Here is a 16,880-nt window from a genome sequence, read left to right as displayed (position 1 = left end):
GCTACCAAAAAGACCACCTTCATAGTAAGGTCTTTTATCGAACAAGACTCCAAGGGCTCAAAAGGAGAACCCGCCAAAGAGTCAAGAACGATATTAAGATCCCACTGAGGAACTACCAGCCGCTGAGGTCGAAGCAACTTCACCCCCCTCAAAAAACGGACCATAACGGGGAAGAAGCAACCGACCTGCCCTGCACCTTACCCCGAAAACACCCCAAAGCAGCCAGCTGCACCTTCAAAGATGACAATGAAAGGCCATTCTCAAAACCATCCTGCAAGAAATCTAAAATGCACGACAAAGAAGCTGTCGAAGGGACACATGCCCGGTCCCCACACCAATCTTCAAATATGCGCCACACATGCACATAGGCCAAAGACGTCGAACGTTTGCGAGACTGCAGCATCGTCTGAATCACCTGAGGGGGAAACCCTTTCCTTCTCAACTGTTCCCTCTCAAGGGCCACACCGTAAGAGAGAACCGAGCCGGATCCGGCATGACAATTGGACCCTGACACAACAACACCGAGCCCCCCAGCCGCAGAGGCTTGCCTTCTAACAAGCGCATCAGATCCCCAAACCACGGCCGACACAGCCAATTCGGAGCCACCAACAACACCGGACCCGCATGACATTCTACCCTCTGTAGGACTCGACCTATCAAGGGCCACGGGGGAAACACGTACAGCAACACCCACTGAGGCCACGGAAGGACTAACGCATCGATCCCTTCCGCTCGCAGATCCCGATGCCGACTGAAATACCGAGGAACCTGAGCATTCTGTGCCGACGCCATGAGATCCACTACTGGCATTCCCCACTTTAGAACTATCTGGTCGAACACCGACCGGTGCAGAGACCATTCTCCGGGGTCCAACATGTGTCTGCTTAGAAAATCCGCGTTCACGTTGTCCACCCCGGCCATGTGTGCCGCCGAAATCTGCATGATGCCTTTCCGCCCAACTCATGAGCAGAGCCGTCTCGATTGCCAACCGTGGACTCTTTGTACTGCCCTGCCAGTTGACATACGCTACCGCTGTCGCGTTGTCGGACATGACTCTTACCGCCTTTCTGACCACACTTGAGCGAAACGTCAACAGAGCTAGCCGAATCGCCCTCGTCTCCACTGAGCTTCCTCCATCGACCACCGCCCCTGCACGGACCAACCAAGACACTGAGCTCCCCAGCCCAGCAGACTGGCATCCGTTACCAGAATCACCCACTGAGGAGGTTCCAACGGCATGCCCTTAGATGGGCCGAGCACAGCCACCACTGGAGACTGCGCCGAGGAGCCCCCCTCACTGGCAACCGCAACTCCAAAATGTGTACCTGGGGAGACCACCGGGACAACAGAGCCGCCTGAAGCTGACGCATATGTGCCCTGGCCCAAGGTACTACCTCTATTGTTGCTGCCATGAGGCCCAGAACCCGAAGGTACATTCGAACCGTCGGACTCTGAACGGACATTAACAGCCGGACCTGCTGCTGAAGAGAGGCGATCCAAGAATCCGGCAGAAAAACACGACCCACTGCCATGTCGAACCGCACTCCCAAGTACTCCAGACTCTGCGATGGGATCAACTGACGTTTGACTACATTCACTACCCATCCGAGCGATTCCAGAAACGCAACCACCTGAGCCGTCGCCGCAACACTGTGAGCCCGAGACTTCGCCCGGATCAACCAGTCATCCAGATACGGATGCACCAGAATCCCCTGCCTCCGCAAAGCCGCTGCTACCGCCACCATTATCTTGGAGAAGGTGCATGGAGCCGTTGCCAGACCAAAAAGCAAAGCACAGAACTGAAAGTGCCTCCCTAAAACAGCAAAACGAAGGAAACGCTGATGGGCCTCTCGAATCGGCACATGCAGATACACTTCCATGAGATCCAGTGACGTGAGAAATTCTCCCTGACGAACAGCCACTATGACCGAGCACAGAGTCTCCATACGGAAGGATGGCACCTTGAGCACCCCATTGACCCTCTTGAGATCTAAAATGGGTCGAAACTGGTCCTCCTTCTTCGGCACCACAAAATAAATGGAATAACAACCCATTCCCTGCTCATGCCGAGGAACGGGTACCACAGCTCCCAACTGGATTAAGCGACCCAGAGTCTCTTGAATAGCCTTTAACTTGACTCGAGAGTGACAAGGAGGGGGAAGAAACAGATCCGGCAGCGGGTGCTCGAACTCGAGCGCATAACCATCGCGAACGACCTCCAGCACTCACTGATCTGAAGTAATTTGGGTCCACCCCTGATAAAACAGATGAAGTCACGCCCCGACCTTCACCAGAGGCTGGACCCGCACACCTTCATAAGGAGGACTTATTACCATTTCCGGCACCTCCGGAGGAGTCCCGACCTCCTCGACGACCTCCTCGAAAGGACTGCGTCAGCTGGAAAAAACGGCTTTTAGAAGGAGATACAAATCTGCCCGGCCTGTACCGCCTCGCGTCCTTAAACTGACCTCTAGCCGAACCACATCAACTAGCCGCCTTAGGCCATAACTCCAGCAACCGTGAGACCTTGTTATCCCCAAGACCACTCATCAGTTTATCCAAGTCCTCTCCAAACAACATAGAACCTTTGAAAGGTAGAGAACACAACTTTGCTTTAGAGGCCGCATCTGCCACCCAGCCCCTAAGCCAAAGAGCCCTGCGAGCCGTCACCGCCAGAGCCATATTCTTAGCCGAAGCCCTTAGCAAATCATAAAGGGTGTCCGCCAAAAACGAAGACCCCATCTCCAATTTGGCCAGGTCCTGTCTCGCTCTGCCTTCCCCACCCTCCTGCAGCAATCAATGGGAAGGCGGTGAGAAATATGCATTGCAGACAGCAGCAGGAGGCAGGAGCTGCATCCTGGATCGAGAAACGGGGAATTGTGGAGCTGGGATTCAGATACTCCTGCTTCAGCAATGGGCCTAAGCAAACTTAACAAAACAAGGAGACACCCTTCAGGGCAGCTGGTTTTATAGGTTAGATGTTCTATTTTTTTCCCCCTTTGTAATAAATAACACAGTCTCTTTTCCTTTTAAACGTTACAAGTCCAGTCCTTGGTACTGAATGTTTCCCCAAAGCTTTGCAAACGAGAATGGGCACAGCTGTATCCAAAAAAAAGAGTCTGCGGAATGATGCCATGTCCTCGGTAGCAGCTAAAGTTCGAGCAGCACGGGCTTTTGGAGAGTATCTTTCCCAGAACCATTCTGAGGGCAGGAATGGATCAGATCACCTGTTAGCTGACTCGTATGTTGTCCAAGAAGATTCCCCAGAAAGGCAAAAGGTGGTTCAGAACAAGCGCAGGCTCTCAGTCATTTCGGACAGTAAATTTGAGAGGAGATTCTCAGAGGAGTGTGGTGAGAAGACCCCGAGTGAGGGCTCCAAGTCACAGGTGTATACCATCTCTGGCGAGCGGCCTATGCTGTCGGACCATGAGAATGAGAGTATGGAGCTGGTGGTGATAAAGGGTAGTCAAGAGGACGATCATGGCCACCATCACCACCTCCACCACCATCGTCACCACCACCACCATTGTTCCCCTCAACCTCTGCAGAGCTCTGGCAGCTCTTACAACATCAGAAGTCAGTGCAAGAGCTGGGCTGGCAGCCAGCAGAACACCAACTGTACCCACCTGACAGTGCCCTCCCAGAATTCCTTTGAGGTGGAGCAGCACCAGTCCAGTGAATCAGGCTGGCAAAGAAGGAAGCTGGAGCGCATGTACAGTATCGATCGGGTGTCTGATGATGTCCCCATACGGACCTGGTTTCCAAAAGAGAATCTCTTCACCTTTCATACTGCCACCACAACTATGCAAGCTTCACCTGATCCAGCTGTTCCAGTCCGCCCGATCCTGCCCTCCCTGCTTGCTCCAGTCCATCTGCCTCAACCTGTTCCAGTCTACTTGATCCAGCGTGTTACAGCCTGCCTGCTCCAGCTACTCCCTTACTCCAGGCCCTCTGCTCCAGCCAGCTTACTCCAGTCTGCCTGATACAGCCTGTTCCAGTCCATCTGCTTCAGCTTGTCCCAGCCTGTTCCAGTCTGTCTGCATCAGCTTGTCCTAATCCGCCAGCTCCTGCTTCAAACCACTCCAGCCTGCCACTCGACTACTAGCCAATCATTGACTTACCACCAATCACCTGACTGTCTACCACCCACCCTGAAACCCGCCTGCCTCCCAGCCCATCTTCCTACCAGCTCATCACTCTCCTGCCCGACTGCTTACCCTCTCCTGCCTGTCTCCCAGCCCACCTACCTTCCCTTTGAACACCTCAGTCACTACCCATGGCCCCCATTCACATTCTATTCCTTGCCCTGTCCCTCCCTAATCTTTTCCCCCTCTCACCGCTGTCTTCCACACGATCTCACTACCCATCCCTGTCCTCTTCCACCCTCCCCTACCTACCCCTGTCCCCCACCACCTCACCATCCCTACTGTCTTCCTCCTCCTTCCTAGCTCTCAACCTTCAACACCTGCTTCCTGCCATGAACCCTTCCCCTTTCCTCCTAAGCGCATCCCGTCTTCGTCGCCTTCGTCGCCCTTCCTCACCCACCCTTCTCCGCACTCTCTTGCTCCTTCTCCTGCTATCCGCTGGTGACATTAATCCCAACCCAGGTCCCCCACACCTGTCCTCGTCCTCATCTCATCTATGCAAACGATCCCGCGATATCTCCAATCTCATCCCTATTCCCCTCCTCCCCCTCTCCTCCCTCCCCTTCTCGTGTGCCCTGTGGAACGCCCACTCAATCTGCAACAAACTTCCCTTCACCCACGATCTCTTCATCTCCCATTCCCTTCATCTGCTCGCCCTAACTGAAACCTGGCTCACCCCGGACAACTCTGCCTCAATCGCAGCCCTATGCCACGGAGGTTATCTTTTCTCCCATTCGCCCCGCCCAGTCGGCCGCGGTGGCGGCGTCGGACTACTACTTTCGCCCGCCTGCAGCTTCCAACCTCTCCACCTACCTCAGTCTCACAGCTTCTCATCCTTTGAAGTTCACTCCATCCGTCTATTCCACCCACTGCCACTCAGAGTTGCAGTCATTTACCGCCCCCCTGATAAATCCCTCCCATCCTTCCTTACCGACTTCGATGCCTGGCTCTCCGTCTTTCTTGAGCCCTCATCCCCATCCCTCATTCTCGGTGACTTCAACATCCACACTGATAACCCTTCCGATTCATATGTCTCTCAGTTCCTCACTCTTACCTCCTCCTTCAACCTCCAACTGTGGTCACTCCACTCCTCAAAACACCATCACTTGACCCTACCTGTCCCTCCAACTACCGCCCCATTTCCCTCCTACCCTTCCTGTCCAAGATACTTGAACGCGCCGTTCACAGCCGCTGTATTGATTTTCTCTCCTCTCATGCCATCCTCGATCCGCTTCAATCCGGCTTTCGCCCCCTACACTCAACAGAAACGGCACTATCTAAAGTCTGCAATGACCTATTCCTCGCCAAATCCAAAGGTCACTACTCCATCCTCATCCTCCTCGACCTCTCCGCCGCTTTTGACACTGTCAATCACAACCTACTTCTTGACACACTGTCCTCCCTTGGGTTCCAGGGCTCTGTCCTCTCCTGGTTCTCCTCTTATCTCTCCCATCGCACCTTCAGAGTACACTCTCATGGTTCGTCCTCCTCCCCTATCCCGCTCTCTGTTGGAGTTCCTCAGGGATCTGTCCTTGGGCCCCTTCTTTTTTTCAATCTACACCTCTTCCTTAGGCTCCCTGATCTCTTCTCATGGTTTCCACTATCATCTTTATGCCGACGACACCCAGCTTTATCTCTCCACACCAGAAATCACTGCGGATACCCAGGCCAAAGTCTCGGCCTGCTTATCCGACATTGCTGCCTGGATGTCCAACCGCCACCTAAAACTGAATATGTCTAAGACTGAACTTATTGTTTTCCCACCCAAACCCACTTCCCCTCTCCCTTCACTCTCTATCTCAGTTGATAACACCCTCATCGTCCCCGTCTCATCTGCCCGCAACCTCGGTGTCATCTTCGACTCCTCCCTCTCCTTTTCTGCACACATCCAGCAGATAGCCAAGACCTGTCGCTTCTTCCTCTATAACATTAGCAAAATTTGCCCCTTCCGCTCCGAGCACACCACCCGAACTCTCATCCACTCTCTCATTACCTCTCGCCTTGACTACTGCAACCTGACCGGCCTCCCACGTAGCCATCTATCCCCCCTTCAGTCCATCCAGAACTCTGCCGCACGTCTTATCTTCCGCCTTAACCGATATACTCATATCACCCCTCTCCTCAAGTCACTTCACTGGCTCCCAATCAGATACCGCATACAGTTCAAGCTTCTCTTACTCACCTACAAATGCACTCGATCTGCGGCCCCTCCGTACCTCTCTACCCTCATCTCCCCTTACGTCCCTACCCGTAACCTCCGCTCTCAAGACAAATCCCTCCTTTCAGTACCCTTCTCCACCACCTCCAACTCCAGGCTCCGCCCCTTCTGTCTCGCCTCACCCCATGCCTGGAACATACTCCCTGAGCCCATACGCCGTGCTCCCTCCCTACCCATCTTCAAATCAATGCTCAAAGCCCACCTCTTCAATGTCGCCTTCGGCACCTAATCACTACACCTCTTCTCAGGAAAACTTATCTACCCCAACTTGACATTTCGTCCTTTAGATTGTAAGCTCTTCCGAGCAGGGACCGTCCTTAATTGTTAATTTGTACAGTGCTGCGTAACCCTAGTAGCGCTCTAGAAATGTTAAGTAGTAGTAGTAGTAAGACCACTCATCAGTTTATCCAAGTCCTCTCCAAACAACATAGAACCTTTGAAAGGTAGAGAACACAACTTTGCTTTAGAGGCCGCATCTGCCACCCAGCCCCTAAGCCAAAGAGCCCTGCGAGCCGTCACCGCCAGAGCCATATTCTTAGCCGAAGCCCTTAGCAAATCATAAAGGGTGTCCGCCAAAAACGAAGACCCCATCTCCAATTTGGCCAGGTCCTGAACCAAACCAGTCCTATCTAACGCAGGCTCATCCAAGAGCTTCTACGTCCAACGGAAACAAGTTCTGCCTACCAAGCCCCCACACACAGAAGCTTGCAAGGCCAAAGCTGACAAATCAAAGCTGCGCTTCAGAAAGGAATCTAGCTTCCTATCCTGAGGATCCCGTAAGGCTGTACCGCCATCCACCGGAATGGCTGTAGCCATAGTAACCGCCGTAACCACAGCATCCACAGTAGGTGGCTTCAGCAGGGCCAAATCTTCCAGAGGCAAGGGATACAGCCGCGCCATAGCCCTAGACACCTTACAAGCAGCCTCCGGCACAGACCATTCCTGAAAAACCATGTCTCTAATGTCTGAATTCATGGGAAAGGAACGGGAGGCTCTCCGAATCCCCTTAACCAAGGGATCTACCTGGGGTCCCTCCGCAGAGGGAGTAGCCGCCGGAGCAAACTTCAAAGTAGAGATCACCTGATCAATGAGCTCTAACAACTCCTCCTTATGAAAAATGCGAACCACTAAAGAATCTTCCCCAGGCCTTAGCCCATCCTGATCCTCAGACTCATCTAAGAGATCCTCCTCTCCTGGGTCACTCCAAACCTCCGACCCAGGCAGAGAAAGTATCTCCATAGGCTCCGAAATATCCACCCGCGGGCGCTTAACTCCCACTGAGCTAGCAGCCTCCAGGGAACAAACAGCCTGAGAGGGGCCAGCTCTCCAGGCATTATACAGAGACCAAACAGGGGGAAAACCATACCCCCCCCCCCCCCGACGCTGCTGAAGCCCCAACACTTCCCGCAGTCTCCGTGGTGGACCCCCTCGCTCCTGAGGTGGCAGGTCCATCGCATGATCCGCGGCTAAACTAGGTGCGCTTCCCGCCACACACGGGTCCCCCGGTGCCGGTACGGAATGCGTGGCCAAAAGGGCCGCACTTCCCACCAAAAACGGCTCCGTCAAGCGGTCAAATCGCTGCCCAACACCTCCACCGACTCAGGGGAAAGCACGGGGGACAAAAGCGATGACAACTTAGGCTCCCCACAAAATTTACATTGGCCACCTTTCACTTCAACGCCGCGCTTCACGCAAAACCGACACCTCGCCAGCTTAGACATAATGGCCTCGAACACTATAAAAACAAACAGTTGCTTTGTGCTCTGACAGACTAATAGGCAAAACCGCCTAAGGCAAGAACACCCTTGAAGACGTTTTATCTCTGGACTGCCACAAGAACGGCCAAAATAGCCACCTTTTAAAAACGTTTATTTTTTTTTAAACCTCGTTGCTGATGCCTAAACGCCTCAAGGGTACAGAACGAGGTCTGTAGCCGAGGTCAAGCAGTCCTCCAGAGGAAGAGCACAGGGGGAGGGACCCGGCCACCCGGGTGTGACACCCCACAGGGAATAAGAAGCCCCTTAGGACTTACACCCTGTAATAGAGATCCAAGTGTGGGTTCTCTAACATTTACAACCCAACCTAGAAACCCCAAACGGGCCTACCAGACTAAGTACACTGCACAGGCTGCACACATCTACCCTCTGCTAAGACTGAGAAAATACTGGTTAGTAGAAGGTCTGCACAGGCTACTTGTATAAGAAGTTTTAGTGTTCTCAGTCTCCCTCTGCTGGTAGGAGTGCATAACCCAAGCGTCTTGAACGGTCTGGAGGATTGCTGAGGAACGGTAAGATATTTTAATCATTTGTGCATGTTAAGGGCCACTTGCACATATAAATGACCTCTTATAAAACACCAACTAGTATATGTGTTGTTTGTGTGGTGCTTACTTTTACTGTGGGTAGGTACATGAGTGGAGTTTGGGTGGAGTGTGGACAGTGTAAGCAAGTACGCATATTGATCATGAAACATGATCATTTATGCACATACTTGCATTGCATTATGGGCCACGTGCATTATTTTATAAAGAAAAGTAGGCACCTACTTTTCTTTATAGAATAGACTTAAAATATGCATCTTAAATAGCCTCAGTGTGCTAATATATATCCTTTTTCTCATATATTAAATTTTTTTGGATGGGGGGTTCAGTGTTCTTGTAAGTATTATTACTGTGACGATTCACTTTAAATTGCAAATTATACAGGCTACTTACAGCAGATACATAATGACACCTATGCTCCAAATGTCACATTGTTGGCTATAGTCATGGGCATTGATAACTTCTGGGGCTGCCAACCAAGCAGAAACAATAATATTAATAATACAAGTGTTACTTTTAAATACTTAAACACGGAATAAAAATCTTGCTGGTGTGAAATAATATATCCCCACATAACAAAGGAAAAAAGAACAGATACTTAAAAACAAATAATATACAGACTTTAGGAATTTATGATGTACAATCTTTACTTTTCATTTAGCTTCTAAAGGAAATAACATTAATTGTCTCACTAAATACAGAGCAGTGGTATTTTTCTTTTAAAACCTGAATTACACTACTGAATACCCTTTTTAAAGCATACATCTTTATTACATTTTCAATAAGCAACATTCTCAAATCTTAATGGCTTAAAACTTGTGATCAGTGAACTCACCAATCTTATCTAGTACACAAGAAATGTATCATCTTAACTGCTTAAACTTCTACTAAATTCACTTATTTCTCGGAGGTAAAGACTTCACAATATATTTCTTTTGTTGCTCGGTCGCTTCATCATAAGTCTACAAACCTCCTTTACTGTCACTTTATTAGTTTTCTTTGTCTTATTTTCTTATTTTTCTAAAATAATTATCAAAAATATTATAAATCCATGCTCTAATTACTAGTCAACTGGATTACTCTAACTCACCTCTTCAATGCTGCGTTCGGCACCTAACTCTTACCGTTCAGTAAATCCAGACTGCCCCAATTTGACTGCCCCTATCGGACTGACCGTTCAATTGTCTTCTAGATTGTAAGCTCTTTGAGCAGGGACTGTCCCTCTATGTTAAATTGTACAGTGCTGCGTAACCCTAGTAGCGCTTTAGAAATGTTAAGTAGTAGTAGTAGTAGTAACTCCTTATTTAATGGTCTTCCACATTATGCTTCGCACCGCTTACGACTAGTTCAGAAAATGACTGTTAGAGGGAGGAAGTGACCGCACTTTTCAGGATGGCAGCGTCAGGGCTTTGCTGTGTTGAGCGTTTCTCGTCAGTTGTGCTTGTTGCTGCATAATGCTTTTTGCTAGTAATAAGAGGAGAAGACGTGCCGAATCAAAAGAGCCTAGAGAGATTCTGCCACTCCACTGACCAGTATGAGAAATTGAGGCAGGAACCAGCGGGTTCTAAGGTGGGCATGAAAAAGATGGCGCCAGTTCCATCAGACTCTGAGAAGGATGAGCAGTTGGCAGCCCATGCAGAAACAGTGGAGGTAACTAAGAATGACATAGTGGGCTGGTTCCAGGAACTGAAAGAAGATGTGGCAGGTGTCCGCGGTGATGTTCAGAATACCTTAAAAGATATTAAGACTAAAATAAGTGAATTAGGGGCTCACGTGGCCTCAGTGGAGGAGGATATGGACTCGCTGAGGGAGGATGTGTTAGCAGTTAAGGGCTCCCTATCTAAGGATAGTGTGACGATACAAGAGCTGCAGAACCAGATGGAAGAGCCAGCAAATCTTTGCTATCTAGGGGTTCAGGTGCCACGCAACCTCCAATGGTTATATGCCTTAAATTATGATAAGATTTTATTTCTCATTCGTCGGGATTTAAGCCAGTGGAAAGGATTATGGCTTTCTTGGTGGGGTTGCATTGCGGTAGTAAAGATGAATATTTTGCCTGTGTTGCTCTTTTTATTCCAGTCTCTTCCGATACCTATCCCTTGAAAGCTTCTTCGCCGGATGCAAGCTCTTTTAATCCATTTTATTTGGGATAGAAAACGTCCGCGGTTGTCTCAACAGGTTTCATGAGGAGCCCTGGCTCAGGGAGGTATGGCTATCCCTAATTTAGATTGGTATTATATGGCAGCACAGTTGCATTTGGTGTTGGATAGGGAAGTGGGATAGAGCAAATCAGCTGTGCCCTGGGATTTGTAGTATAGAGTGTTGACACGATTTGGGTTTCTGCCAGGTTCTTGTGACCTGGCTTGGCCACTGGTTGGAAAACAGGATGCTGGGCTAGATGGACTATTGGTCTGACCCAGTATGGCTACTCTTATGTTCTTATAATTGGAGTAATCGTATTTTCCGGACTGCCAGTTGTGCTCCTTTTTGTGGATACCACGGGAACCGGGTTGGTCTCCACATAGAATACTGAACCCTTTTCACATCATCTGTTTGAGATTTGGGGGGAGGCCTGTAAACGATGGGGTCAGAAACATAGAGTTCTCTCTTTGGCTGCGATGAGGTGGGTGCCTGATTTTCAAGGAGGTCGCGAGGGTAGGGCTTTTTCTCAGTGGGAAAAGTTGAGTTTGGTTAGTTTTCGTGATGTATTGGTGGGAGGGTGTATGATTCCCTTTGTGATATTATGGGATAAATATGCATTGCCGCTGGAGGATTTTTTTACCTTATATGTAACTACACCATTACATTGGTAAGCAGGGCTGGCTGTGGAAGGACCCTCGTGGGACAGAAAATCTGGAGAATTTATGGATACTTTAAGAAAGGCTCCTCACCCCATTTCAGTGCTATATAAATATGTGAGAGGGTGGGATTTTTCTAAGCTTAAATTGATGCTGACATTGTAGTTTTTTGACTCAGGAGTGGGATGCCATGTGTACAGAGGTGGAGAAGGCTTCAGCCTGTGCCCTGCTTCAAGAAAATACATATAAAGTGCTTACAAGTTGGTATTATACTCCTGATCATTTAAAGAGGATGTTTCCTACTGTCTCAGATGTGTGTAGGAGCTGTATGAATGGGGTGGGGACTTTCCTTCATATTTGGTGGGGGTGTGTTCTGATATCCCCGTTTTGAATGAAGGTCATGCAAGCTTTAGTGAAGGGTCTCAGGGCTTCCCTGCCTTGTACTCCTGATGCACACTTACTAGGATTGTACAACGATCGTCCTATCCGGTGGGAGGGTAAACTGTTACTTTGGGGCTTAGCAGCAGCTAAATATTTGATTGACTCCTGCTGGAAGAGTACCACACCACCTTCTTTGGAAGATTGGATCCAGCATCTTCACTCCTTGTTATACATGGAAAGATTGATAGCCCAACATAATGACAGCTATCTACCTCATAAGGGAGACTGGGATAGACTTAGTGACTCCATGTCTGATTTGATGTAAGGGGGGGGGGGGTTGGGTATGGGGTTTTAGGATTGTTAGGTTTAGATGGGAAGGGTGGGGGGAAGAGGGGAGAAGGGGGCATGGGATTTCTTTAGTGGACTTAGAGGAGTAGCCTAGTGGTTAGTGCAGTGGACTTTGATCCTGGGGAACTGAGTTCAATTCCCACTGCAGCTCCTTGTGACTCTGGGCAAGTCACTTAACCCTCCATTGCTCCTGGTACAAAATAAGTACCTGAATATATGTAAACCGCTTTGAATGTAGGTTTAAAAAAACAACCCTCAGAAAGGTAGTATATCAAGTCCCATTTCCCTTTAGTGAGGTGCCTTGAAAGAACATTGGGGCACTCTGCAGGTGATTTTTCTTGTGTGGGGTTTCCTTTTAGTTATGGGGGGGGGGGGGGGTTGTGGGGCTCATCGTGAATGACTCGGTGCAGGGGGGCTTGGGTATCATGATATTAATAGACTGGACCTATATATTGTTTCTTTATTGGTGATGGTTTATATGGTTATCTGTATTTGCACATAAAATAAAATATTCATTGATACAAAAAAGAAAGAAAATGACTGTTAGAAATAGCTACAGGCGCCCATTCATTTGACCATGCTATTCCACTTTGCAAGGAAGCGCACTGGCTCCCTATTTGTTACCAGATAAAATTTTAAATTTTAGTCTTTTAACACATAAGGCTCCTGGTCATGTTTTATATTCTCAAGACCAACATCGTCTTGTGGTTTCACCAGTCTCAAAGATGAGACTAGACTAGACTTGACAAGAAAGGGAAAATTAGGTTCTTACCGTGATAATTTTCTTTCCTTTAGTCATAGCAGATGCAGCCATTACAGATGGGTTGTGTCCATCAACCAGCAGACGGAGATAGAGAACACACTTTTTCAGTGCCTCATACCAGCTTGCTCCACTGCCTCTCTTCAGTATTTGAAGCTTCCAAAGCAGTATGGCAAACCGCAATGGGAATAACATGAGCTTTCCTCACAGCGAACAATGGCCCTACAACAAAGGGCATTAACTCAGAATGGAGGGAATGAAACATCCTCCCGGAGGGCATAAACTCATCCTCCACTGAGACATAACTGGAGGGAATAAACTCATCCTCCAAAACATGAAACTGGAGGGAATTAAGTCATCCTCCTTTAATTGAACAAGAATCCTGAAGACTGTTTTCCGACTTTCTCCCAAGGACGGAATCTCCAGGAAACAAGAACAGAACCTGAAATAGATTTACAGCAGATAGCATCAGACAGGGAGGGATCATGGCTGCATCTGCTATGACTAAAGGAAAGAAAATTATCACGGTACGAACCTAATTTTCCCTTCCTTGTCATCAAGCAGATGCAGCCATTACAGATGGGATGTATCAAAGCAATCCCTAGATAGGGTGGGAACAAGCCACACCACGCGCCAGCACTTGCGCTCCAAAATGTGCGTCCCTCCTGGCAGCCACATCCAGCCTGTAATGTCGGGCAAAAGAGAGCTTAGAAGCCCATGTTGCTGCACTACAAATCTCTTGAAGAGAGAGTGCTCCAGTTTCAGCCCAAGAAGAGGAAATTCCTCTAGTGGAATGCGCCTTAAAGGCATCAGGCGGAGGCCGGCCGGCAAGCAAATAAGCTGAAAAGATAGATTCTTTGAGCCAGTGGGCAATAGTGGCTTTAGACGCTGGAGACCCTCTGCGAGGACCTGATAGCAAAACAAACAGATGATCAGAGGTCCTGAAAAAGTTAGTAACTCGCAGATACTGCAGGAGAGTCCTGCGCACGTCCAACAGGTGCAATTGCCCAAAAGATTCTGGAAACTCCTCCTCGACAAAGGAGGGCAAGAAAATAGGTTGGTTTAGGTGAACGCTGAAACCACCTTAGGCAAGAAGGAAGGCACGGTCCGAACTGTGACCCCGGACTCTGAAAACTGCAGAAAAGGGTCTCTACAGGACAGCGCCTGGAGCTCTGACACCCGTCTCGCCGAAGTAATGGCCACTAACAAGACGGCCTTCAGTGTCAAATCTTTCTCTGAAGCACGCCGAAGCGGTTCAAAGGGAGCATCCTGAAGGGCCTTCAGCAATAGCCCCAGGTTCCAAGCTGGACAAGGTGCACGCACGGGAGGACGGAGCCGAAGCACCCCTCTAAGAAACCGTGCCACATCCGGATGAGCAGCTAAAGACACGCCTTCAACCTTGCCACGCAGGGAGGCCAATGCTGCCACTTGCACCCGCAGGGAATTATAGGCCAAGCCTTTTTGTACACCATCCTGCAAAAAGTCCAGAATCGGTGAGACAGGAGCCCGCAGGGGTGTCATCTCTCTGGAAGCACACCAGACTTCAAACTGGCGCCAAATCCTGGCATAAGCCACGGAAGTGGAACGCTTGCGGGCTTGCAGGAGAGTGGTAATTACTTTATTGGAATAGTCTCTGCCTCTCAATTGCGCTCTCTCAATCGCCAGGCCATAAGACCAAATCAGCCGGCGTCCTCCATGGTCACCGGACCCTGTGACAACAGGTTGGAAACCAGAGGTAACTGAAGGGGATCCTCTACGAGCATCTGTCGGAGGTCCGCATACCAAGGCCTCCTGGGCCAATCCGGGGCGACGAGAACCACTTCTCCTGGATGCAGCCGAATCCGCAGGAGCACTCGCCCTATCAAGGGCCACGGAGGGAACACATACAGTAGGCCCGGAGGCCAGGGTTGAGCCAAGGCATCCAACCCCGCCGCGCGAGGATCTCTCCGTCTGCTGAAGAAGCACGGGACTTTGGCATTGGTGCTTGTCGCCATTAGATCGATCACGGGCTTGCCCCACTTGGCACACATCTGCAGGAACACTTCGTCTGCAAGTTCCCACTCCGCTGGATCGATCTGATGCCTGCTTAGATAATCGGCTTGCACGTTGCTCTGACCTGCAATGTGAGCTGCCGACAGAAACTGTAGATGCAGCTCGGCCCAGTGGCAAATTTGTTCGGCCTGCGCAGCTGGAGCTCTGCACTGAGTGCCGCCTTGTCGATGTAGGCCACTGCTGTCGTGTTGTCCGACATCACTCTGACAGCCAATCCTTCCAGGGTCACTTGAAAGGCCAGAAGCGCCTGAAACACCGCTTTCAACTCTAGGCGGTTGATGGACCACTCTGACTCCTCGGGTGTCCATAGACCCTGGGCATGCTTCCCCTTGCAATTTGCGCCCCAGCCTTTCAGACTGGCATCTGTCACCACTAGGCACCAATAGGGGAGCGCCAGCGGCATTCCTCGCCGCAGCATGCTGTCTGAGAGCCACCACTCCATGCTGAGCCGGGCCGCAGGGAACCAAGAGAGTCTGCATTGGTAATCCTGAGATACTGGAGACCATCTTTGGAGTAGAGCATACTGTAGAGGTCTCAGGTGCGCTCTCGCCCAGGGCACCAGTTCCATGGTGGCCGTCATCAATCCAAGCAGCTGGACAATGTCCCAAGCTCGCGGGCGGGGCATCCTCAGGAGCAGACGGACCTGATTCTGAAGCTTGCACCGCCTTTGCTCGGGTAGGTACACATACCCCGAGGCTGTGTCGAACCTGGCCCCCAAATATTCTAGAGACTGCGAGGGGGCCAGGTGACTTTTGGCCAAATTGACGACCCAGCCCAGAGATTGAAGTACTGAGACCACTCTGGCTGTTACATGCTGACTCTCTGCAGCAGAGTTTGCTCGAATGAGCCAGTCGTCCAGGTACGGGTGAAATCAAATACCCTCTCGCCTTAGAAAGGCAGCTACTACCACCATAACCTTCAAAAAGGTGCGGGGAGCTGTGGCGAGGCCAAAAGGCAAGTCCTGGAACTGGAAATGCTTTCCCATCACCGCAAACCTCAGAAACTTCTGGTGCGGGGGTCAAATTGGAATGTGCAAGTAAGCTTCTTTCAGGTCCAGAGACGTGAGAAACTCTCCTGGCTGTACCGCCGCAATGACAGAGCGCAGGGTTTCCATGTGAAAATGCTGCACACTCAGGGACTTGTTTAATTCTTTTAAGTCCAGAATAGGGCGAAAAGACCCTCCTTTTCACGGCACCACAAAGTAGATCGAGTAGCGGCCGCAGCCGTGTTCGGCGGGAGGTACCGGGGACACGGCCCCTATCTGAATCAGACCTTGTAAAGTCTCCTCTACCGCCGCCCGTTTGGCGGCAGAACCGCATCGGGACTCCACAAACACGTCTCTTACAGGGGCGTCAAATTCTATTCTGTAACCGTCTCTGATCAGGTCCAAGACCCACTGATCTGTGGAAATGTTGGCCCACTCCTCGGCAAAGAGAGAAAGACGTCCTCCGATGACAGGACTCGAGGAGAGGGCCGGCGCACCATTATTGAGAGGGTCGCCCCTGAACTCCAGGCCTTGAGCCAGTGGCTGTGGAACGTTTGTCCGAGCGAAAGGAGTTCCTCTGCTGAAAAAGGGCACGAGAAGTGAACCCAGCAGAACGCCCCGGGCGGTACCTTCGAGCTTCATGGAAGCGAGGTCTGTAAGAGGAGTGGACCGCCGCACCCTTAGAGGAAGGCCGAGGCCTATCTTCAGGCAAGCGCTGGGGTTTAGCCTCACCCAGGCCCTTCACAATTTTCTCCAACTCCTCACCAAACAGGAGAAGGCCTTGAAAGGGCAACTTCACCAACCTTTGCTTAGAGACCATGTCCGCTGCCCAATGCCGTAGCCAAAGAAGACGGCGAGCCGCCACTGCTTCTG

At 50.3% G+C, this 16,880-nt stretch overlaps 1 protein-coding gene across 6 annotated transcripts in view; it reads right to left on the bottom strand.

The window, feature by feature from the left end:
• The window catches only part of STK33 (serine/threonine kinase 33), a 430,311-nt gene that overhangs the window by 132,759 nt on the left and 280,672 nt on the right, over positions 1–16,880 (bottom strand). For all 6 annotated transcript variants that reach the window (XM_030201030.1, XM_030201029.1, XM_030201032.1 and 3 more), the window contains one exon: positions 9,077–9,152. In XM_030201030.1, coding sequence (XP_030056890.1) covers positions 9,077–9,152 — 76 coding nt within the window. The remainder of the gene's footprint in view (positions 1–9,076; positions 9,153–16,880) is intronic.

The sequence above is a fragment of the Microcaecilia unicolor genome, chromosome 4 (assembly GCF_901765095.1).
Source record: "Microcaecilia unicolor chromosome 4, aMicUni1.1, whole genome shotgun sequence".
In the NCBI taxonomy this organism is placed as follows: domain Eukaryota; kingdom Metazoa; phylum Chordata; class Amphibia; order Gymnophiona; family Siphonopidae; genus Microcaecilia; species Microcaecilia unicolor.
Note: the sequence above shows the minus strand (reverse complement) of the source record. Positions and strands in the feature narration are given on the sequence as shown.